At 38.2% G+C, this 26,305-nt stretch overlaps 1 protein-coding gene across 1 annotated transcript; it reads right to left on the reverse strand.

Annotated features, from left to right (window-relative positions):
* Positions 1 to 1,642: 1,642 nt before the first annotated feature.
* Positions 1,643 to 24,270, reverse strand: RXFP2 (relaxin family peptide receptor 2; the record flags this gene model as incomplete). The annotated part of the gene is made up of 17 exons (XM_080576127.1): positions 1,643 to 2,512; positions 3,717 to 3,935; positions 5,476 to 5,886; positions 7,452 to 7,681; positions 9,137 to 9,208; positions 12,333 to 12,404; positions 12,508 to 12,579; positions 13,879 to 13,950; positions 15,006 to 15,077; positions 15,739 to 15,810; positions 17,078 to 17,149; positions 17,509 to 17,580; positions 18,551 to 18,622; positions 20,126 to 20,197; positions 21,184 to 21,289; positions 22,392 to 22,469; positions 24,102 to 24,270. The coding sequence occupies 17 exons, from the start codon at positions 24,268 to 24,270 to the stop codon at positions 2,277 to 2,279; spliced, it is 2,169 nt and encodes a 722-aa protein (XP_080432253.1). The 3' UTR covers positions 1,643 to 2,276.
* Between the last annotated feature and the right edge of the window lie 2,035 nt (positions 24,271 to 26,305).

The following is a 26,305-nucleotide window of genomic DNA, read 5'->3' on the forward strand; positions in this document are numbered from 1 at the left end:
TGTGAGCCAGCAGTGTGCCTTTCTGGTGAAGAAGACCAGAGCTTCCCGGGCTGCATTAGGCAGAGCATTACCAGCAGTTCAAGGGAGGTGATCCTCTCTGCTCAGCCCTGGTGACACACATATGAAGTGCTGGGCCCACGTCTGTGCTCCCCTGCACAAGAGAGACTTGGACATACTGAAGCATGTCCAGGGAATGTCCATGAAGAAGCTTCAGGGAGTGGAGCAGCTCTCCCTTTTTTACATCTTTTTGGGAAGGACTGTGCTATCAAGGTTTACAACTTACAGAAAAAGAGTAGTAGTGTTGCAAAAAGCAAATAGCTTGTAAGTTTTAACAAAGAGAATTTGATTTTTGAGACATTTAGTCAGAAAAAAAAGCTTCTTTTATATTCATAGGCAATTCAATTGCTGCAAGCAGAAAGTGAGAAAACACAAATTTGAATTAATTTGCTTATTTTTAATAAATGGTGTACTTTAATAGCGATCTGTTGGAACAGATTACCAATGGATGTGGAATATTGTTCTCTTTAGATCAAGTCTGGGTGGAGAGTCAACACTGGATAAAGATCAAGTTCTACCTGAACCAGAAGTTCAAGAAAAAAAACACGCTCCTCCTATAGGAGTGTTATAGCCTCCTGTAGGGGCTCCTCCTAGAGCACCTCCAGCAACCAGAACCTGCTTCATCTCCACAACTACAGTTAGACGAACCACCAATACGAGCCAGCAAGCTGCTATACCTGCTCTGCCCCCCAACTCCTGCTCTACCGTCAGTAGGCAGACATTGAACCCAGGAGGTCTCCTTGAACCATTCAGGTCAAGCAGGACAGGGTCTAGCAAATTAAGGCACCAAGTGGGTTAGGAAATACTGGAAAGTAGGTCAACTGGCTCACTAACTGAAAGGATCTCCCGATACCTAAATGCTAGTTAAGGTATCTGCAGACAGAATCCCATGCTGAAACGTGTGCTGTGTGAACACTTGGGTCAAAACCTCACAGTTGGGCTTACTGCCGCAGTACAATGACGTTATTATTGGATTTCACCTCCTGCCTTTGTGGTGGTTCAAATATATGCATTTTATTGCACAGTCTGGGTGGGCCTGAAGCATATATTCAGTCGCTTCATCTCAGCTGAGAAATGTTGACTCTTCAGGCTTTTCCTTATTTTCAGCAATGAGCCCATACACTTGTTTTTTGTTTTTGTTCTTTTTCCCCATTTCTGGATCTTCCTCATTGCTCCAAACTCCTTTTGTTTGACAACACTTCAGAATGATTTATAAACAGGTGCTTCTGAAACATTTTTGGAGCTTTCTTTAGTAAATATTTTTTTCAAAATGTAAAAGTTGGCTGAAAGCTTTGCTATACTCTTTTTCTAAGAGGTTGATTCTTCTATTTATAACAGGTAGGCAGCTCATACGCAATGAAGTCAAAATATAACTAAGGTGGTTATGAAAACATATCTAATAAAGGTGAATTGTTCTTCCTTACAAGTGCTTGAGTCAGCCCCTTAAATACTCCCGCAAACATGTGCTCACCCATGCTGCCAGGATGCCTATGCTTCATAAAAACTGATGCAATGAAAACTGAATTGACTGCTTTCAAGGATCATTCTGAGAGCTTCATTATTTAATTTTTATTTCAGTCTGGGCTCTGTTGCTTACACAGGAAGTTCACTCGACTTTTAGTACCTTAAAATATTATAATAACACTACTCAGGTCTTGCAGTTCTGAGTAGTGACTTTATGTGCACAAAGAAACATTCACCACTCTGCAGAGCACCAGTATTACTTAAATCTTACAAGATTAATATAGATTCACATGTTGCATAGAGTATTCTGGCATTTTCCCCCCACGAGCTTCCAACCTTGGGATAAATACTTCGCCGTGAGGATATATCCTGAAATTGCTAGTACAGTCCAAATGAGACAAATGTTCTAGAAAGGTCCTTGCCTTAAACTAATACATAATATGAAGACTGTATCTAACAAGTACAGATGCACTGACCTGCTGGGGAAGAGGGATGAATAGTAGCAAAGTATTGCCACCTTTAGCCCCAGTCCAGTCTGTCTGTGTTTCAAACTGTATACAAATATCGCATGATAAATACAACAGTTGTGTTTTTATTTTCTAGGAAGATGAATACAGAGATGGTAATGGCCAAAAAGACTCTTCATATGAATCTCAAGGAGATTAGCACAGTTGTAAGGCAGTTAGGTCCTCTTTCCATTATGTTGATGACAAACCACCACTTGTAAATTGGTGAAAATCAGCACTGTTCAGGAATTATTTTTGTAAAAGTCCAAGCTTAAATGAAGAGCTATGGGCGAGGGAATCATCTGTCCATGTTACTGAAGTGGCCAAGGCTTTTTCATTGCTTCTGAAAATTGCCCTCCTTCGACGACTGCCCAGTGACTCCTTTAGCTTCTCCTTAAAGAAACTAGTTGTGAGAGTATAGAGAATGGGGTTCAGGGCACTGTTTATTGGCAGAACAAATATCACTATCCAGGAAGTGACAGTGTCTAGGAAAAAATATGAGACGCTTAGTATGCTCTTTTGTAAGAACACTAAAGAAGTAAGCATGTCTTTATGTCCTTTTTACTTTGTCTTTCTTTTTTAACTTTATGTCACCTTATGTCATTTTTGCAGAATTCTACCATACTCGTTTTTTAACAAGAAAGGGGTTTGAATTCAACGTTGCTCATTGTGTTTTTCATTGAGCTCACCATGGATTTCGATGAGATGGAGGAAAAAAAGAACTTTTTGACAGAGAGTGTCTTTCTTTCTATCTACCTGAATTTAATAAAAGCGCTAAATATGAACTGAAGCCCATCTCTCTTTAGGACAGTATTTAATATAGATCCAAATCCTCTTCAGTAAAACATAGTATAAAATCAACCTCAGCAATACCTAGTGTTTACATTGCAGTTTTCATCAGTAGGACTCAAAATGCCTTACGAAAGCCACCATCATTCTTATTTTGCAAAAGAGAGACTGGAATACAGAGGGGTGAAGTTACTCACTCAGAAGGCCATGAACTTTACCATCCTGAATCCCACTCTAGCCGTAGTTGTATGTCTGCTGCACACCCTCATGGTGGCCATGTTTTATCTTTAACTACCCACGTATAATCACTTTTTTTCTGGTTATGCAAATAGAATTTAGTGCCACCAATGAGGCTGAAAAGGTTTTATGATAAAACCATTGTCAATTTACTACATTTCTTTAATGCCTTTCATCTAGTGATGATTTTTTACCCAATTTTCTACAAACATGAGGCATCAATTTTGTAGAATTATAATGGGAAAGCAGGATGCCTTCATTACAGTGTTATCTGTTAGCAGCTGCCAGGCTAGCAAGACTGCATATAACCAGTGCGGTGGTAGAGAGCTACGAAAGCGTGCATCTCTTTACCCTCTCAGGGGCAGATAGGGGATAGCGTGGTCAGTGATGGACTTACGGACTTACTCATACATATCACTGTGGGATTTTGCAGCTGTAGAAGAAAACTTCTTTGCTGGGTAACCTATTCTTGTTCTCACATACATACATGCATTTAAGATTATATGTATTTACTTTAAAGTTCAATTTCTGAACCCAGAAGAAGTCAAACATTTTGGGCAATACTTCCTCTTCACCCATGGTTTGCTAGAATTCATCTGGCAGAATTGGTTTGCTTTAAACTGAATTTTTACCAAGATAAATCTCACTCTTATACAGCATTACCTAGAATTTCCACCTGGAATAAGGAGAGGATTTTAATGACAAAGACAGGAATCCAGCAGATGGCATCAGTGAATACAATAAAAAAAAATCGATTGGCAATGGCGACATCTCTGTGAATATGACTCGTCATCTCTGATGTCTGAAGGGCAGTTTTTTTAATGGAATAAAACATGCTGACGTAGGAAAATACTATGATGATGAAGGCGAGCAGGTTCACACCTGTGGGGAAACAAGATTCGAATCAAATGGCATTGAAATGATAACAATAGTTCCTCCCTCCCCTTTCTCCCACCACTCCTGTTTGATTTTCCTCTATTACTTAGTTAAAATTTTTATGTTAGGAGCGGCTCCTCAATATTGCCAAGTGTCACACAGCCCGCTCACATACCACGTGTTCCCATCTGTTACACAGTGAGATGTGAACAAGTTGTAAGAAGTTACTATAGAAACACAGTTAATGCACACGATGGGGGGGCTCATGATTCCACAGAGATCTGATCTCCCGACTAGAAATGCTGCGATAAATCTGCAACAGAAAGCGCCTCCAGGTCTCTAGCATGGTGATGAAAGAACGACATATTCTCCAGCAAAGTGACAAACCACTCTAAAGTGTATGTTCATTTCAGACAGGCTTCCTCAGTTCTGTATAAATATCCATCGCAAATTCCTGATGGAAGAACACGTGCAGAGCAAGCTGTGCAACTTGGATTTTAATCACACGCTGCTGTGCTGCAGAGCAAGACTTTTAAAAATTCATCAGATGGCAACTCTGCGTATTGGAGTACTCCAATAAAGAGCTGAAAGCCATCGAAGGAGCCATTTCTGTCAAGATCCCAGCATCTGAGACAGTCACTTGCTCAGAAATATGGATCAAAAAAAAAAAGTCAAAGAATTGAAAAGCATAACATGATCGTTTTATTGATGGGAAATCATTACATGAATCTGATATGACATATGTATTGCCTTTTTTGCTTTCTACTCAATATAATTCTAAACAAACTACACTTTTCATCTTTCAGTATGTAGCTTTTCTGTCTTCTTGAAATCGAGAAATAAAAGGTAAATGTATGTGTATTGGCAAAACAACCCATACAGCTTTGCAAATGCAGGTCACGGAGGAGATTGTTTGGCAGCAGTTTGAATAATTTTCAGTCTTTGCTGTGAGCGAGTGCTCAAGCTGAGCATAACCAGTTCATACATATTTCAGACTGAAGTTTCTGTTTTTATTCTGTTCCTTTCCAGTTTGTTTTATATACATACATTTAATCATTATTCTTTGCCAGTATAACGCACATACAGCTACACTTTTAAAGTTTCATCCCATGTTATTTATATCATCACAGTTTCCTGCGATGCAGTGAAGACGATACTGAGCAGTAGTTGAAGGTTGCTGATGTTACAGATTTATCAAAATGAAAAGGTTTCAAACCATTGTGTTGTACACAAAATACAGTTAAGTAATTGCATGATCTCACTGTTATTACCCAAATTCCTATTTCCTTCTATGCCTTCTCCTCTTCTGTGTTACATTCACATGTGTTTTGTTAAGAATAGATGCTAAACTTTTCAGGTAACAGACCCTTTTAAGAGTGCAGCCAGCACATGAGGCTTTGGTCCTCTTGCGTGCCTTTAGAAACTGTTATAACATGAACATTAATAGTGTACTGAAAAGTGCATCTACCAGTGAGTACTCAGTAGGTATTTTTTCTAGTAAAATCATATTAATCAGTAATTATAACATGTTAAAAATTAAACTTACCAAGAAAAATACTAAGGGAATATCTGTTGCCTCCAATTTCTTCCATTCGATCAGAAATCAGTGGGAAACAAACTCCATTTTTCCCATAATAATTTCCAAAGAAGTCCTCATCCCAAAATGGGATTATTGCTATGACAAATCCAGCAATCCATATGGATATAAGAATCACTACTGTCTTCTGCTTTCTGGGGCGGATATTACTGAAGGGAAAGACAATCACTAAATACTTTTCCAAGGTCAGATATGTCAACAATAGGACTGAGACCTCTGTAGATAGCATGGCGATGAACCCCATGATATGACATGGTAAACTTTCCATCCACAGCACAGCATATTTTTTATACTGTCCACGGTATTTAACATCAAAAACTCCAATGAAGAACAAATACACCCCCATTAGAGAATCAGCACCTATTTAAGAAACAGATTTCACAGTTTACTGAAAACAGCAATGAAACACTTCATGTATATCATACTTCTGTGCTTAGCCAAACTCTAGCTGGCATACAAAAATAATTTAACCCTGTGAGAAGAATTCACTGTTGAGAATTTATGTGAAATGGGGCTATGAGCCCCCTGGTCACAAATGAGTGGACGCTGGTGTCAGGCTATGAGAGTGGAAGTGTTGCCCAATGGCGATCCCACGGGCACATATGCAAGGACCTTGGGTCAAACTCCCTGGCTGTAGCCAGCATGGTGGCTTTTGGGGACAATGCAATATTGAATCCCTGCAATGGATCTGTTTGGCATGGAGACATCCGGCCCTGGAGAGATGCCACAGCAATGTTTGGGCACTGATCAGGGTCCAGATAGAGCTGTGGCAGCGTTTCAGCCAGGAGCAAGCTACAAGTGTCCCAGGTAGAGCGTGGAAGACTTGGCAGGTCTACGGCACTACACAGTAGTGTAATGACACCATGTAATAAATGACAGTATATAAAAAATACACAGATGATTTCTGACATCTTGCCAGGGATTCACCTCTTCTAATTTTACACATCCACAATATGTACCTACCTACAGTATCTATCTACTTAGAATTAGGTAAATTGCACAATCCATTGACTATAACAAGATCTCAAAGTGACTAGTTCATAGGCATCTGCACTGTAACCATCTTAAGTCAGGCAAGATAAAATCTTTCTTGTGTGAAGGTAACATGCAGTCAGAAAGCAGAGTTTATAGGCTTGGCTAACTTGAACAAAGAGACGGCAAGTAATAATAGGTCCTGTATGATTTTAAAGGGTTAATCACCAGGAAATAGCATCACCCTATTGCACCATAAGTTTCAAGGAAGTAGACTTGGCCACAGAAAGTCTGAATTCAGTACCCCATTTCTATTGGCTCCAGGGTTCTTAATTTGGGAAGGACTGCTGGACAACATATGGTGCAATTGTTTGGAAGTAATCACTTTTTCTGAATTGTGAAATACAGACTTCAAAAATAGTAGAAGCACTTATTAGCTCTGGTGCCAAAAAAAGACATATGATGATCACAGAATAATTCAGATAGGAAGCAGTCTAACACTAGCTAGCTTGTTCATAATCTTTAATGCAAAATGAAAAGTAGTAAATAATAAAGTAAAATGTTTAAGTTTCATAGGTTCTTTGTACACATCTTGAATATCTAAAATCAAGGAACTGAAAGACCTTAGTTATTTCCTGGCATTCACTTTCATTTAGAATATCGGAAAATAGTGCAAAAATAGATAATGCATAATTTTCAAAAATGCTTTGAAACTAGTATATTCACTTATATTTGTGCCCAGAATGCAAACTGAAATTACTGGGACATACCTAATGTTATATATAATATATAGTTTATAATGTAGTATATACGATGCTGTATTGACTATACAGTAGTATATTACTTTTAATATATTATATACTTTATATATATACAGTATATTACTTTATATATAGAGAGAGTGGTCTAATATACTAATCTATTTATTATGAATATCTTTAATACATACTTACAACACAGAATTTTGATGGACATGGCATGTGTCTCATTTTCTGCTTTGATAAACGATCTCATTCCAATAACAAGAAGATTTCCAAAGCATGTAACACAAGCTATGACCCACACAAATACTCGCAGAACATTGTTAGCTAAGAGATCTTCAAAGGATGAAATCCCATCTGTTAGCGGCGTGCATATTCGCACATGGAGTGCATAGGAGCAGTAGTGAAACTTTTTAAAGTAGCTGAAAGGAAAGAAATTACCGGGTAATAATACAGGTTAAACACAAGTCACAGCTCCATACCAGTTATGCAGTTATGTGCCCTTTGTTCATATGTACATGACTTGAGAGGAATGGTCAGAGCTGATACATTTGTTGTTTTCACAAACCTTTGAAGGACTTTGCTAATCTCATTTTTTTTTTTGTCAGTGTGCAGGTGGTTGCTCTCCATGCAAAGGTGCTTGAGAAGCAGATCTTTTATTGTTCCTTGGCAGAAGGATTTTGCCTGCATTAACAGATCGCGAAATGTCTGTGGAATGACTTAAATTTGGTAATGAACATTTAAGGATCTCAGCATATCAGATCATAAACATACCAGTTCCTTGACCATTCATTATTCATATAAATATTTCTCTATTTCAGTGCCAGTGCTTTCATAAAGAAGGCCTGTAGAACAGGACATAAAGGCTCTAACAGAGTAAAGACTGCAAGGACACGGTTGTTTTGAATTGCATCCTTACATCTTTCTGACTTCTGGAAGATTTAAAAATATGTTCTAGTGTTTTCCGAATACTGGATATAAGAATGTTTAAAGTTAAGCCTGTCCATAAATGCTGCTTCTTTTTATATTGCAGAAAAACTGCATAGTGACTCAGTATTAAAGAAACAAAAATATGAAAAATCAAATCCAGTTCTTGTATTTATCAGTAATTCAAAAACTTCCTATTTTATTTGTGAAATGATACTGATGAATAATGAACAAGAATATCAAATATAAAAATGAGAAGGATAGATTTGCAAATAAAGTTCTAATATGATAGAATTGTGACCTGTATGGGCAACGATATATGAAAATTTCTCATAAAGAAGGACATTTTAAATATTTAAAGAGGCAGAGGCATTTCAGAATACATATGAAAGTGTGATGTTCCTAAAGCTGTTTGCCTCAAATCAGGAATAGTAGTTTAAATGCACCTGGTGTTTCTGGCATCTAGCTGTGACATATTGCGAATAGAAAAGGCATGTTTTATGATAGCAAGATAAAATGGCTGTATAGCACACATTCTATCTTCTCTATCAACATATATGGCTTTTACTCATGTTCTAGATATAATTATTTTTGTTTCCTGACTCAGTTCCCAATTTTGATGCTCTTGAATGACATATTCTACTTCTGCCTCCTAAGCTTAAGGCTACAGGGACTCCCAAGTAAGCAACTAGTTTCATTTATTCCATTTCAGCCAGAAAAAGAAGTGTTAGGGGCAGAAAAAGAACTGGTGTGACACAATTTAGAAATGAGATAACTAAATGAGAAACCTGTTTCGTTTCTCTGTTTAAAATACTACAACACGTAATCTATTTTTCCAGAAATTGGGCTCCCTGTTGAAGTAACTTGAAAAAGCAACTTGGGATGGTTTTGGACATTTTTGCATGAAAAAACCCCACATCATTACTCTTTCTTTTATTTTGCATACATACATGTGGGAGAGGTTCTTCATATGCTGGAACATTCTTGCATTTATATTTGGAATCTCAATCATTTCCAGGTCTCTGTAAAATATGTAAATGTTATGATCTGTAAATTAATTACATGCAATAGGGCTTTCTGTAGTTATCAAATTTTGAATTACACAAATGAACGTTTTCTTAAACCAAAGGTCTTAAAGAAACAATTTTATGGCAAAATCCTGACTGTATTCAGTAAGAATGATCCTACTATTGTTCATCACAGAGGTTTTTACTGGAAGATTGTGTTTTAGGGATATACATTTAACCTGAGCTTTCTTTGTAGTTAGGCCATTTGACAACCGATGTACAAGAAATGACTTGCAGACACAGTTTTTTGTTCCTTTCCTTGGGTGCTAAGCTCAGCTGCTCACAGCAGTGCAATTTAAAGCTTTATTATTACAAACCTTGGCCAAAGGGCCTTCCAATCAACAAAGGAGTCAGAGACCTGGAAACATTTAGAAGAGGCAGAAATAGAAGACAGCTTCTCCTATAAGAATCAGAAGAAGAAAGGAAGAAATAACACAAGAAGGCAAAATGTATAATTTTCTCAGCTTTTCCTTGGGGAAGGGGGAATTCCCCTCTGTTATTCAGGATAACATTGCACTGCAAGTTTTTGATAAGAAATACAAGGTAGTAGGGGGTAGCTGTGGGCCAGCTGAGGAACAACAAGGGCACTGAAGATCTTTTGCATCTGGACTACTAGAAGCATCAGCTGTGGACGGTACAGACAGGTATCCCCTTGGAAGGACAGGCGATTGGAGGGACAGGCTAGTAGCTCACAGAAGCTGGATATTTTGGCACATTTCTGGAGTGCTGTCAGACATGGTTTGCACAAACCACAGCTACTACATGCTGCAGCATCCCAATAGAGTTTCAGTCTACAGATGCAGTATCAGGAGGGCCCATGCAGGAGAGTTAGCAAGCCAGGCAAGGCCAGAAACAGTGACAGAAGTTCATTACTTCGCACTTTTGGCTATAATGGAAAAACAAAAGAAGCCATTGGAATGGGTTGTTGATTAGCTGTGATTCGAACATCAAGACAGTCTCCTGACATAGGCAAAGCAAACTCACTGTATGCACCTGACAGAGAGGGAAATGCTGATGGAAACCTGCCATACTGCACAAGTCCATTGCACGCTGCACATGCTGCAAGTACTGGTGTACTTGGACTGTAACTTACTTTCACCAGAGGATTAGGCTGAGATTTTATTTGGTTCTTATTCAAGCCCAAGCTCAGTGGCATTATTTTTTTTTCACAAGATTTTAAACCTTAAAAACTCTTCTTTTTTATTTTTTTTTTTTGGATTATATACTGTCTATCCCATGAAGTAAAATGCCTGTCATCCTGTCAGCAAGTCTTGTGGAAAAATGAATGCGTAGCGAGAGCACTTTGTTCTGGTTAATTCTAACCCAGTCAGATTTTTGGGAGACTGACATTATGTCTGTCTTACATTCTTTGTTCCCGTACTGCATGTTCTGAGTTGAAAACGCAGATCAGACAATCATTCTGACAGGCAGGCAGGTGGTACTATTACAGTGGCAGTAACATATCTATCACGGTTAATGTGCTCTCAGATTGAAATAACTACACTTTTCCCAGCTGGTCAGGGTTTATATAGCAGCAGAGCATGTCTCTGTCCATATTTCAAAAACAATGTCCTGTCTTAAGATTACTGTCTCGTCCCTGTGGTGGCTTATGGACTGGAATATTGATAGTAAGTTATACTTGCTGCATTTAGTTCTGTGAATAATAGTGGTGCCAAGGGCTGTATTGCACTTCACAAAGAACCTCAGAGGAAGTTACTGTGGCACAGCTGCCACATGATAGACTCAGTTATCCACGAAAAAGCACTTCACATGCCCCGGAGACACCTGTTTGAGATGCCCATGAAGAAATGGCTAATATGGCACAAGGCCTACAAGAGTCCTGTGGCCTTCTGGAGTAGCAGGTGACAACCAGGAGGGGTGGATAGATATCCAAGGGCATCTCCAATGACACCAGAGCCCTACATGTTGTCAGCTGAATGAGCCAGTGGTGAACACAGGCAGTGGGATCTGGAAAATGGTTTGTCTCAGCCTAGACCAGATTTTGGTTTGAATTGCTCTTCAGACTAATACTCCATCTAGCACTACTTGGCATGTCCTGTGGTTTCTGAGACATCCACGTGGGCAGGCAGATAGGACACAGGGCCTGTGAGAGACCAAAGACTTCCTGGAGTGGCAGCCAGGAAAAATACAGCAGGGATCTCAAACAGCAAAGCTTTCCTGAACTCTCTCTTAAATTTTACTCTTACCATAATGACATTAGACACATTACTCACCTGTTACCCTTGGACGCTTAACATATAGGGTCTACGAAGTGGAACTGAATATTATCCTGTACATTGCCTTCAACACAGTTTCTGACCGTGTGGCACAGGAGAAAATTCCCAAACAATGAGTTGCAGGAAAGCTGTCCAGATTCATAATTAGGATTAATTCAGGATGTTTTCCTTCTGCTTAACAAAAAATAGTGTGAACTGAAGCTCAGCTATTTAAAAATAACACCTCGTTCTTCTTCTGGACAGCTTTTTAAGAAAAAAAAAGCCATATAGCACAGAATGACAATTTAAAAAAGATGTTACACTCGTGCTTTACAACCCTGAATCCAATAAAATTAGAAGATGTTCTTTCAGATGAATGAATCTTTGTGAATTAAGGAAGAAATAACAACAATTCTGACTTCAAGCTTTGTGTAAAATACTTAATTTAAAAAAAAAAATGTGGTTGAATCATCAACACAGTGAAGTGAGTATTTTATGAACCACCACAAATTAGATTTTATAGAGGTTCTAAAATGCTTCTTACAATTTATTTATGTCCTGACCTGCCCAGGTAGCCTAGCTGTACTTGTTGTGTAATTTGTTCTTTATTTATGTGTTTTGTTTGCTCCTAGCCTCATCATTTGTGAATAGCAGTAAAACTGAGCAAACTGTATGGCTGTAAATCATGCATTTTGGCCTGCTACCTTAGGGTGTTGAGGACTCCTGTAGAAATAGAAAATTAAAGTACATTCAGCATCTTACAGAGTGACAATCAGTATTCTGCAATTGATGAATATTTCTCCTGGAAAGAAAGGATATTATTTAGCGTACTATGCTAGTAAAATATTTCCGGTTTTACTTACAATGACTGAAGCTGCTGAAGACTTTCAAAGTGATCCTCTGAGAGGTGAGAAAGTGGATTGAAAGACAGATTCCTAAAAGAAACAGAAACTGTTTCTAACTTCATTTAAAAAAAAAAAAAAGACAAAATAAACTATTACATTTAAATTCAGTTGGGAATTCTCATTTATAACTTACAGCTTTTGTAAATATTTCAGGTCTTTGAAAATATAATGTGGCAATTCTGTAATCCTGTTGCTGGACAGATCCCTTCAAGAAACACAGAGAAAAAGAGAAATCAGATTCATCCCCAATATTCCACCATCCATTTCAATATACAAACTTTAAAAACTCAAAGACACAGATTTCCTTCTTTTCATAGGTGAGGAGGCATACTACCTTACTTAAAAGTCTAATAGCAGCAAAATTATCTTTTATCATTTCTTTGTTCATCCAATATTTCCTTGCTCTAATTTTATCCATAAGTCACTTTGAAGCCAGTCGGTACAGGCACTGATGTTTGGCAATTGCTAAACATGGATCATTTTAGCTCTGATTCATCATACCTCATTCAGCTGAGGTATCTAATTTGGGAACCTGGTTGCCTGAGGGTATCTGTATAATTTATGAACTTAATAATTGCTGAGAGGTGAGATGAATCAAGGCCTAATTACATAGATGTGAAGCTTTCACATTTAATGTAGGTAGAGCATGGAAAAAACAAAGCAAAATAAATACAAATCCCATGGTAAAGACTGGTTTTGGTTAACAAGCTGTTTGTTTCATGGAGTTTCCACCATGCCAGAAGATCAGTGTCTTTAACAAATGATGCTAGTTGCTGTTCTCCTCCAACAGCCTGCAGCAGCCCGTTTCAGTCACTCACATCCTTCCAGCCACTGATGGCTCCCCTTCCAGCTTTCCCTTCTCTTTTTGGCTTCTGCTCCTTCTGCAGCCATTCTCTGTCCCTGCCTAAACACACCATGCCAGATAACGAGATAACCAAGCCCTAGATGCAGCGTGATGCTGCTGCATGCAGGTGAGCCTGACTCATCCATGCTCATCCTTGGGGGAAGTGGCAGACTAGCATCTAAGAGTAGCTTAAAATCTTAAAGCTAATGGGAGGAGGCTGGTCCACCTCCATAAAGCAGCCGTTGTGTCCCATTTATTTTTTTATAGAGTATACAGGGAATAGAGAGACCCTCAGTGATCCAATGAGACTCAGAAACGCTGTTGGCTCCAGAAGACCCAGGTGGAGCTGCCAGGAGGGGAAGGAGCCTGATGGTCACTTGGATACAGGGGGATCTTGTTTTCTAGGCCACACATTACAAACTGTGTCTGCAGCAAATCCCAGAAAGCCTCAGAATCAGAGGTATCAGGTTCCCCTTCCCCATGGTGCTGCCCAAGGCGCTACACACAGCTCCCTCTGGCTGGCCTCTTCCTGGCCTCCAGCCTTTGCTTCTGCATGGCCTCCTGGCCCACCGTTAGCAGGAAAGGGAGAATACACTCACAAATGACAGGCATGCAACAGCTCACACTCTATCATTTAAAAGTAGACTTTAGAAAGCTCACAATTCCCCCAAATCTTTCAATGAGGAAAAGGTGTTTGCCGGCACAAAGCGAAGTTGATTTCCACGAAGAACCCTGTAAAGGAAAATATGTATTAGCCTAAGTACTTAGTGATTCAATTTAATACACAGTGCTAATTTTGTGTTTCTGTCTCACTACCTTGCTTTATATTTTTCTAGTTGTGTTAGACCTTCCGTAGGACCGTGGCTAATTTTTATGGGCAGTAAAAGTTACAAGGTGTGTTGCAGTCACTGCGAAAGAAACCTACATGAGGCTAAGCAGTTAGTTAAGTAAAACTGTCCTTAGCATTAATTAAGAGCAAGCAATTAACTAAGTAAGAAAGCAACATGAAATTTTATTTGATTGAAAGCTCTGGGATTTGCTGTCCAGACAGAAAAGTTACATATTCAAATTTAGGTGTGTTGTTTTTGCTTTTTGCTTTTCTCTCACTGAGTTTCATACCATCCCACTGCAGGGAATTCTCTTTCCTCACTGGTAAGACACCACACCAAGTAGAACAACAAGGAACACTTCATATTTCTGAGCATGTAAATTTTTTCTTCATGATCCTCCTTCAGATCCCCCTTCAGATTCTGTTTTTCCTTTCCTCTGTATTACATGAACTATAGCTGAATATAAAAAAGATAGGATGTGCATTATTGTTGTATACAAAAATATTTAATTTTATCAGCAATGATATATTTTTTTTTCTTATTCCCTTCTTGGGAATATGCCAGTCTGAAGGAGGAATGAATTCAGCAAGAAAAAACATCTGCAGGTTGAGATTCGGGCATACTGTATGTATTATGTCTGCTTTGTGGTCAGACTGCAAGTCCCAGGACTTTGTGGAGTTTGAAAAGCCCGGTACTCATGAACTGGTCACAAGGCAGAAATCATATAGTATGCTTATTTCTTATTCTTTTTGTTGAAACAAGTGATATCATGACAATTGCCAAAATGCTCCATGTGACTATGCTTACAGTAATTCATTTAGTTGTAAAGAATACCTCCCTGACAAAAGCACAACTGTCCTGATTAGGCTTTATATATTGAGACAAAAACTGTGTTGAGAACTGAGTCACACATATTCAAAAGGTTTTTATTGCTTTGTTTTTATGTCTTTTACTTACAATACCGTGAGCGCATCACATTCTAGGAAGGTGGTATTAGTTAAGGTCTTGATACGATTGCCTTCGAAATCCCTAAATAACAATAAGGAAACTGTTATTCATGAGTCGTAGAATGATTTTGCAGGAGGGAGTACAAGCTCTGGTATAATCTCCTTTTTATGTCTGTCCTTTATTTATTTCTTCCAAAATTATCCCCAATTTATTACCTAGTTCTGAATATGAATGTAAATGTCAAAAAAAGCAAAGTATAGCCCTTTCTTTGTTGTGCTTTCATCTCTATTTATGGCCCAGCTCACCAACCCTTTCAGCAATAGTAAAGTAATACATTTTCATTTCTCATATGTAGTCTGTGTACCAGAATAAATAGAGGCCACTAGGCGGAGATTTTACATTTAATTGCAACGTCTGTATACTGAGTTATACTTAGGGTAAACATATTCACAATAACTTATTTCATTTTCTTTGGTAAATTGAAGTGAAAGACAAAATTTTGCTAAGCTCATGAGAGTCATGAGAACAAGAAGCAGCTCTAAAAGTTTATGTTGGCAGAGGACTATGGTATCTTTCAGATAGGCATTTGAGACAACGTGAGGTTCAACACTGACAAAGGCTCTACTATTTTTAGAATGTCACACCTGGCTTGGGCTAACAGAATAAAAAGATGATGAGTTTTTGTCTTCACAGAAAATGATATAATAATTTATCAAAGGAAACTTTCACATGATTTACTTACATCCAGTTAATAAGAGGCATTTGACTACAGATCTTCTTGGGAAGAGTCTCAAGTGAATTGTTTATCATTGATCTTCATAAATTAAAATATGGTTAGAAAACAAGATGTTTTATCATACTTCACAGCAAAATATGTAAGTGTAAGAAAGATATGCAAATGTTAACTTTTGAGAAAAATCCAAGATTAGGTTAGTTACATTGCTTTAAAACTTAAGGCAAATTTAGATTTTACAGAACTACAGAAAAAATAGAAAAAGAAAAAAAAAGAATAAGTTGTCAGTAACAAAACACGTTTAGTACCAGAAAAATAATTGCTAGTTCTTATTTTTTTTTTCTTTAATAAGCAATGGATACATTGAATGACTGAGAAATATGCTGAATTATATTGATTTGATCAACCCCTCCCCCCCCCCCCCCCCAAAATAATAACCAAGAACAAACCAAAAAAACAAACAAAACCATGTGTCCATTAAAAAAGTTAAATCCTCAGTACTGGTACTGTAGGTTTTCCACACGTGCTCTGACCTTTCTCAAACTCTTTCCCATGGGAGCTGGTAAGGGTAGGGAGGGGTTTCAGTTCTCCAAGCTGCTATTGCCAGCTGTGGTGGCCGCAGCTGCCTACCAGGAGCTTAGCTGAGACACTTGAGTCATTGGCTAATTAAAGACACAAAGTTTTTCATCTTCTCTGCCCTGAGCCAAGGGACTAGTAGCAAAAAACTGCATTTTCCACTAGCAAAACCAAATGATTTATTTCCCTGGATACTAATAAAAACAGCTGCTATGTTTTATGAGAAACTGAGATTGTACTTCTCAGGTGCTGATTTACTTGTTGAGGGTGGTGGAAGGAGCTTATAGGATATCATTTCTCCTTCCTGCGCACTGTAATCTCTGTCTGAAATGTATTTTTCTGTTATAGTCATAACAGTGGGATCTGCATGGTGAATTATCTCAATACCTAGATACTCTTCATTTTCTAAAGGGAGAGAGGCTAGGTTTCTCCAGGTTGTACTCAATGATTTTCAGTTTAGATCATGAGTTTCTTATAGGTGTTCAGGGAAAAGAGATATGGTCCTAAACAGTTTTACACCTTCAAGAATGTGCTTTAGTTTTAACTGAAACATAATTAGGATGGTCCTAGCATGAAAAATGCTTGTGAGAAATCCACATTTGAATCCAGAATAGGTAGGTATGGGGAGTTTGCAAGCATGGCTCCTTCATGAAGGATATGCTTGAAATCTTGGGAAAAGGAAGGAATTTGGAGGAAAAACAAAAAGATAGAAGGGAAAGCTACTTGGGTATTTAACAATATCAATATGAAAATGTGCAAGAGCAGTACTTACAGGAAAAACAAAGACTTTAGGCCAGTAAATAACTGCTGTGAAATTTTCGCTATTGGGTTATAATCCAGAATTCTGGAAAGAAAAAAATAGTTTTTTTTTTTCTTTCTACATCAGTGGTCCTTGTAAGGAAACAGAGAAAAGAAGGATGAAATGAGCAAACCACAAGGAAGCTTCTTGTCTACAATTCCAGAATAACTAGGCCTAGAAAATGGACCCAGAATAACTAGACCTCCAAAAATTGAAATGTAGTCTTTGTAGCAGCAATGAGGAGTTGCAGGCTGTAGTCTTTCACAATATTTTTGTGCAGAATGCCATGTACAAACATAGATTTACTGCCTTGTTTTTTTTTTCCTTTTAGACCAAAGCCAGATTTACATACATTGCCAGAAATGAATAATACTTTTACAAACAATGAGAAAATGGATACTCACAGCCATTTCAATTTGTGTAGATCTCTGAATACCCCAGGTTTCAAGCTGGTGATGCAGTTATGGCTGAGATACCTGTTGACAAAGAGTATAACACGGGAACTAAAATAATGCTATCTAAAACCTGGTAGACTAATTTTAAAGTGAGGAAGCCAAAAACATTCAGACATGATGAGAGCAACCAGAAAGATAAACAACTGTGACGGGCAACATTGGATTTTAAAATGCTGTATTTTAAGGTTGCTATCTCATAAAAGGCTGTCTGCTACTGCAAGGGCAATAGCATTTGACTTAATGCTTTTTAGTATTTTATATGTGGAATGATGCTGGGTAAAGCATTAAAAATGTGCTTTTATGAATAGCTTTGTGCTGCACAGGGGTGGATATGTTTTGCTGTGATGCAATGGACAGCTTTTGCCTAGGTCTTATCCATACTGTATTTCAGATCAAGCCAGAAGTAGTAAAAAACCGCTTTGCATTAATACACATAATAATATATATATAAAATATAAAATAAAATAATAATAATAAAAAAATCTGTCAAAATGTCAATAACTGTAGTTTTCTATTCCAAACTTGATAAGAAGCCTGCAAGATTAGCCTGATTTTCAAAGGCACAGAGATTTTATCAGCTGTTGGAAGTGGTGAGGTTCCTGGATTTTAAGAAATGCTGCCTAAAAATGCTGTAAATACCAACATCTGAATAATTTAGCCAATACGCTTTGTGAAAATCAACTAATGAGGCACTGTCAGGTACACATACCAAATGAAGTTTATAATGGGTGGATGATGATACAGAAAGAAGTTCAGTGATTTGTCTTTGCCCCAGAGTTCAATTAGAGTCACAGTAGGAGTTAAAAGACAGGGACTGCTCACTTCTAGCATCTTTCTCAAGCTACTAAAATATGCTGAATTGTGTTTGAATGAGACCGAAGGGTGGAAGTTTAGATGCAGCTTCCCATAGTGTGGAAAGATGTTTACTCTGTGACATCCAAGAAGCAATGTGTGATATAAAAAGGCAAAACTAGGGCAACACTGTACTCACAATTTCTGAAGTTTGTATAGTCCAAAGAATGCTTTCCTCGATATTGTCTGGATGCAATTGTTTTGTAGAAATCTGGTACAGAAAAGGTAAGAAAACCAGGATAATCTTGTCTTATTAACTTCTTAGAATTGCATATGTTTCATAATCCCCTATTTATCCCCTTCTGCCATTTTAAGCACACTATTAAATTAATGCCTGACGTAACACCATTGAAGTCAGATTCAGTATTTTCCACCAGAGCAGAACTTTCTAATGACTTCTATGACGCTATACAATACGTGTCTGTCTCCAGGCTGTGTCACTCTCATTTCTTGATTATGCTTTTGGAATAGAATATCCTAAGCTATAAAAATGAAGGTATAAAATACAAAGCACTAGAGGCTGGAGAGAAAGGCCAATACTGTTCGAGGGTGCAGGCATATTATTTTGAATTTTATGAAATGTGAAAAATAGTGAGGCCATCCTTGACACTTGTGTTAATGTACATTGAATCTGGTGATGCACCTCTGCTGAAAATTAGTGACATATGTATTTTATTTATATAAAATTGGTTCTAGAACCCTGCCCACTCTTCAAATTATACAGTCCTTTCCCATGGAAAGGCAAATCTTGAAGGCTGCTAACCTCTTCTGGATGGAAGGTGGTTTGAGCTGTCATTAGGAACTAACTAGCAAAAAGCATACACCATCCAAACCAAAACAAAAGATAAGCTCAAATATTGTGTATTTATGATTTTTATGAGGATTTATCTTTGTCATATGAATTCTTACCCTTGGAGTTGTCCCTATTTTCTCATGCAGACCACATACTTGCTAGCTTTGTATGTAAAACTTAATCCTGTAAGAATTAATATCTGAGGGAGGTGCCAGTTACAGGGCTGACTGATTGATTTTTATTTGTAATTTTTTTATTTTTGTTATTAACAACAGACATATTAAAAAATGACACAAGTCATTCTACCTCATAATGGAATATATCCGAATGTCTCCCGTCTTCATAACTCAGTGGAAGGCAGACTGGTTCCTACAGGAACTTGGAGGAAGCTGTATTGGAAGCTCTCCAAGTCAAATTCCAATAAGAAGGCCACCTTACTATATAAAGAGCATGGAAGACACCATCCAGCTTGAAAAAACGTACCAGTGATCTATAAGAGGACTGACTACATAGTAGAACTTGCCATGTGTGCAGCTAATTACATAATTTGTGTTTGGTTTCCATGGTGTCGTGGCATCAAAAAAGAAAGAAAAGGGAAAAATTTTAAAGATGTGTTATTTAACCTTTTAAAACAGTAAGTTGCAGTTTCATCGCCGAATGGCAGTGGTGCTTATTAGACAGATTTATTTTCTGCTTACTTATTTTTCTGTGCCAGATCTCTGTGTATTGTATATGAAGCTGCCCTCATCTGTGCCTATCTGGCTAGACTGGCAGACCACCATGATCAAAACATCCATTTTGAAAGCAAGTTCTGTGCTATACTGTTAAAAAGTGATCACAGAGGTGACTGTGCATTGATTTTATGCATTTCGTGTAGTTCTGGACTCATGTAATGCTTTAATAAACTGTCAAGATACTTACATTTTCTTCACCTCTGTGTACTTGCTGAAAACTTCATCTGGAAGAGAATGGATCTGGTTGTGTGCGAGTGACCTAGAAGTAATCAGTAACTGATGTTTAAACACAGGCTTAGAGTCTAAAATGGTCTTTGGGTGCATTGCATTGCATTTCCTTATACTGGGTGCATTACCTCGGGTGCATCACACTGCCTGGGAAGCCTGGTAGCCTCCTCAGCATCTTTGTCATCCGTCCTTATTGTCTGAATCCCCAGGTGAAGCTTGAGTGCCCTCCCAGGATTAGCTGGGAGAGGACAGTTCTCACTTTGATCTCTTTGGAAAGCAAATGTTCTTGACCACTTGAACAAGCTAACTGAAAGCCATCCAACTTCTTTACTCAGTTTTAGGACTGGCCTCTTCTAAATATTTCCCTCTGCTGATCCAGGCAGATCTTTGGGAATTTCCCAGGCTACCAAGGATTCAGCCTTACACGTTTTCACAGCCTGTAAAACTGGAGCTGGCAAGCTGAAATAGGGAGCTCTGAGTCATCATTAAGAAGCAATAATCCTGAAATTCCTGCTGCGGTAACTTCAGCAATATTTGGTGGGTGCCCATTACCCGAGTGCTGGCTGCACAACCAGTGATCTTTAGTGAGCACCCTGGGGCCCATAAACTTGAAGCAATAGGAATGACGAACCCAAGTGGCATTCAACTCGCCTAATTGTAACGTGGACAGTGCAAAATCCTCTTCTCAGCTAACACCCAAACCCTCTTTAGGGGAGACAAGTAAACACAGTCTGTGTGCAATTCATACGGCCTGTATTAGATGACTGGTTTACTCTGTTGACACATATATTTTGTCAAATGAATTCCACCCCGAAGTGGACCTTGTAGCCAAACACTCACAGCATTGACTACATACTAGTAAATCCCTAGTAAGTACCTATAGTGGGCTGATCTTTTCTGCAGTCTCTGAATGCAGAGGGCCCACACTTGGTAGTACAGGACTATGCAAAGTGTGTTTAGGCATATCTTTGTTTCTAATACAGCTTTATTTTGGAGAGTAAAAGGGACTCCACTTACAGGAGGGTTACATTACTTGAAACAAATGGGACAGATTTCAGATTAACTGCAGCACATTCCAGTTCTGTTTCCATGCAGCTGCAGCCTTCTGGGTATTGGTGGAGACCTAGGAAAAGGAATTCTTGAGGGAATGTCTTATATATATATGTCTTATACCCACCAAGTACGTCTGATCAGATGGGGCGTCACTCTGAGACCCCTTTTTAGAAAGGAATTGGACATTATGCTGTCTAACATGCCCCCTTCCCCAAATTACCTTTGTAAGGTTCACCTATCAGGAAGGCTTTAAAAATGATGCTGTGCTTCCTGGGACTGCAGTACTTTACACATAATGAACTCAGACATAGGTAAAACAGAAATCAGGTTTAAAATCCTACTCCCCATAAATACAGTACCAGATACAATAAGGGTAACTGAAAGACAACATGTACTCTCTCTCTTTATACACACACACACACACATACACACACACACACACAAATGAGAACATTTGAGAAACTGCTGATGCATCAGTTTCCACTGGAGAATGCAGATTAGTTAAAGTCACTACACCTCACTGAGAAGCTGGATGCTTTGATTTTAGTGCGGACAAGCGGGAACACAGCATCTAAACTTGCTTCTTTCTTGCCACGATGCTGTCCTTGCTTGCTGCAATTAAAGGCTTTTTGGCTGCCCCTCCTTGGCAGTCCATCTGAAGAGCTGTCTCAGAACTGTACTGCTTTAACTAATCTGGGGCTTATGACTCCTCATCAGTAGGCAAGAAAAATATTTTAGAAGGGTTTAATGTAAACCACTTCAAGATTTTTAAGTCTTTTTTTTAAAAAAAAAAAAAAAGCTTCACAAAGAAACCTTTCTTTTTTCTTTTGTTCCAGAGTGAGATGAAAACAATTATTATATTTCCAAAAGTTTCCAAAAATTTAATTACTATTTTCCTGCAAGTCTGCAAAGCTGCAACTTGGCACTAACAAGTATACTCCACACATCTTTACTCTGCTCTGCCTGGTGTGCATGCAAAAAGCTCTGGGAAGCTAAAGGAGTTCCCTGAGCTCATCTAAAATTCCAGATATCTCTATAATTATAGTAAATATGTATATGCAGTGAAAAGTCTTAGAAATGTAAAATAGTTTGAGGATACTAATAAGGGTGTTATAGTGCACTTAGGAATAAGTCAGAATGGCAATGTAATGGAAAAAGCAGCAATTACTTACAGCATTCTTCTGATAAGTCCATATAATTAGGCTTTCCATGAACCATATCAAAGATACTTGCCCATCCACTGTTATCTCCTATAAAAAGTGTTAACATTTGTCATCTATACTTTAAATTCTGCATCAACTTTTAATGAAAACCAGAACATTAATACCACAGAACATGTATTTTGGCTGTGGGGTGTATCAGTTTTCTATCTGTTTTCTGATATGGGATGTAAGCAAAAGTAAATCTTCAAAATGATTGTTTTGATTGTCTTTTCTCTTGATTATGAGTATCAATTATAAGCACAAATTAAGAAATCTCATGCAAGTTGAATATCAGAAGTGCACCAGACTATGAGCACGGCAGAGAGAAATCTAAAGAAGATGTAAAATATTGTTATAAGTGTTGACAAAATTAACTGAATGCTAAAATAAAATGATTAATATAGCAGAGAAACTCATACTGTAGTACATGGTATAGCATGGAAAGTTACAAATTATTTACAGTGAAAATTTACATGATAATGGGAGTATGTTAGGACACGACTGAAAAAACAGAAAGTGACTCAGTAAAAAACAGGAAGTTTACACCAATTTCAAGTAAATGAATACAAATGGTGACCTCAGATTTCAGACAAACCATGAAAAATAATGAGAACAGATCATGGCTGGAACAGTGAAATGAATAGACAATTTTACAAGTTATATTATATTTGAGAGAAAACAAGTTAACATTTGTATAGCATAGAATTTTTAATAGTTTGGCAGGAGATAGGAATCTCTATTATATATGGAGAATATCAGTCTTTGGAGCAATCAGTGTTAGTACACCAAGGTGAATTTTGGAGTTAGCAATGGCGCTGGAAATGTGCCACGTGGAAAGTCACAAATACAAAGGACCCCATTCAAAGATGGTAGCTGAAGGGTGATGGTAAAGAAGAAAGAAGGAGGCACAGGAGAGTGATCTGAAATACCAAGAAAAGAAAAAGTGAAAGAGATGTAAGAACTACACTAGGAAGCAGGTGTGGAGGGAGGTTACAAAGCAGGAGATGACAGTAGAGTTGACACATTAGCTTCTGACCCAATATGCTTTAGAGTCACACAAGTCAAATGTGATGTAGAGGGAACCATGCCACAAAGTAGGGATCATTTCTTAGCCAGAAAAAAGGAGATCAGTCTCACTGACCTGATTTTCTCATAGCTCTTTTGGGTTGAGAGCAAGCATGGAGATCAATAAGAAGAATGGTGGTATGACCACCACCAAGTTCACATGTGCTCATGCACATATACTGACATATGTATATAACTAAAACTCTTAAAACAGTTAAAATCATCTGCTATTGAAAAGCCTTACTGAGTGCAAGAACCCCTATTTATCTGCAGGAGCCCATGCACCGACTTTGAAGGATTCCCCACACGGATGTGCAGGGATTACCCCCTCTCCATAGCAGAGGGCTGTGCAGGAATTCCAGCACTGGAGGCTGCCTGGGGCATGCCTTTAGTGAGTTGCCATGGTGTCAGCATGCCAACCAGCATCCTGACCAGCATGGTGTAATTCCCTCATTCACTGAATAAATTAAAATATTCAATCACACTGAAAACCCCAGACTTGTCAGGCTTGCAGATCATCTGAAGGCCGTTAGTGATTCCATGTGTTTTAGCTGGAGGAACACATCCCACAGCTAGATTTTGTGTCTGCATACTTACAGATGTTGCTGTACTTACCACAGTTCTCCTCATCTGCACCGTTCTCACAGTCATTTATGCCATCACAGTGAAATGCCCGTGGGAGGCATGTTGTATGATTTCCACATGGAAAATAACCCTTTTGGCAGACCACATCAACCGAAACGCCTTCCATCAGCTGGGACTCTGAGAAAATATGGGAAGACATTTCCTCTAGAGCAGAGTATATTGAAAATTAGAAGGGTCTGATGAAGCTACAACCACTGCATGCGACAGAGTAATTTCATTTTACACGTTGAAGTACGTTACATCATTCTAATTTGTTATAGCATCATCTAGAAATGGCTTTCTACAGCTGGAATCTAGGAGAGACATCTGTAAGCGTCTGATTGCTTTTCTTCTCTCTTTTCCTTTATCTGCTGAACACATTGCTAGCCATCCTTTGGCATCCTTTCCTAGCAGACTGATTCCTTGATGGTGTGAACATTACGTTGCGAAACATGGCAGTGGGTGGGCAGGGCAGTGGAACTTTGGTGCTCCTGGCCTGGGGAGATGGAAGTCTTATGTGGAGAGAGAATTTCCAGCTGGAGCACGTGGAAAGCCACTTCCCATGCTGAAGGCGGCTAGGCAACAGAGACGTGTCCACTTGCACATCAGAGACATGCAACTTATAAGACTTATTGCACACAACTGCAGTAAAATCTTTGAGCAATTTGCAAGTCAAATTTTGATATGAATCTGCAGAGCATGGTCTCAGATTTATCACTTTACTTTTGAAATGCTTTTTACAATAATTCAATTAGATTTATAGTCTTGTAAATCACCAATTCAGACGATGTTAAAAGCAAGATAGTAGTTTTCATTTCGTGTATCAGCACACATAATGAAAGATCGAATTTCTGCAGAACTGCAGAATTCTGCAGAGTGTGATTTTGCAGGAAATCTGCTATATTAATCCATTACAGCTATGGAGCATTTGCAAAAGCATTTTTTTTCTTTCCACAAGAATTTCAGGGGATTTTATGAAAATCTAATAAAAGAAAACCCTTTTCTTTTATGAAAAACTAATAAAAGAATGCTAAAGCTGAAAAAAGCAGAATAAACAAAACATAGTAAAGCATTTTGTATCATGCAGCTGTTCTGTGTGTGTTTATTATTAATATTATTTTATTAATTAGCAAATTCTTTGAAAACTGTAGTTCAAGTTTGACAAAGCATGTTGGATTACAATCTCAGTTGAATTGATGGAGATGCCTGTGGACCCACCTTGCAAAGGCTGCCATGCTGTATTTGAATTTAGACACATGAGACCCCTATGGGACTATACACAAGACTGAAATGAAATACATGGGATAAAATTGCAGGCAGAAATGACTAAAACAAAGTGAGGTAATCCAGTTCCTATGAGACCAATGGACAATTAGGGGCTATATAGCAGCAGCACGTATAGAAAGAGCAGAAATACAGCTAAACAGTGATCTTTAACAAGTGAATATGTTTTAGTTTTATCTAAATAATGCTCTCCTAATGATAGTACTTTTTGTATGATACAAAGAATTGGGTTTAAGGCACAAGACAAGAGGAGATGAAATATGTAGTCAAGTCTGAACTGAGACTTGATATCCAATTTCTCTTCATTTTGGAAAAAAATCTCGTCAAGATATGCCTTGCCTTTTGAAGTGAGATACTGCTACCATCCTCTTGTTATTTTGTTTGGAAGACAGAGGAAGAGCTGTAGACTAGTGTTTCTGAAGGCTCTTGCTGAGACACAATACGTCAATAAAACCAGACTGGTAAAACTGTACATCTTCGTATATCACTATTTTGAATAATATTGCAATTAAACTGTGATAGTTTGCTGTTTTCCTCAAAGTTCTTATGCCACTGCCAGTATTTTTTTAACCCATTTTCTCATGTGTCAGATATTGCACAAAAGTTGGACTGGAAAAAGCTTTCTTCCTGTATTTACTCAGGGACAGACAAAGCATTGTTGTGAAGCATTTTTTCGAAGTTCACATATATGCTCAGTATGGCCTGACATTGTCTTTCCAGGGGACTGAGTGTGTCCCTGACCTCTCAAAAGAAGCAAAGCCGCAACAGATTGCATGTGGGGTGGTGGATGGAAAATTCAACGTGAGTCTCTCTTCACTCCCACCATTCAGTTAATTGTTCTCATGGACAAGAAATCAGCTGCTAGCCAAAGAGAAGGGGCTTCTTCAGTTTTCTCTTTGAGTCTCTACATT

This window comes from Anser brachyrhynchus (assembly GCF_964034855.1).
Source record: "Anser brachyrhynchus genome assembly, chromosome: 1".
NCBI lineage: Eukaryota > Metazoa > Chordata > Aves > Anseriformes > Anatidae > Anser > Anser brachyrhynchus.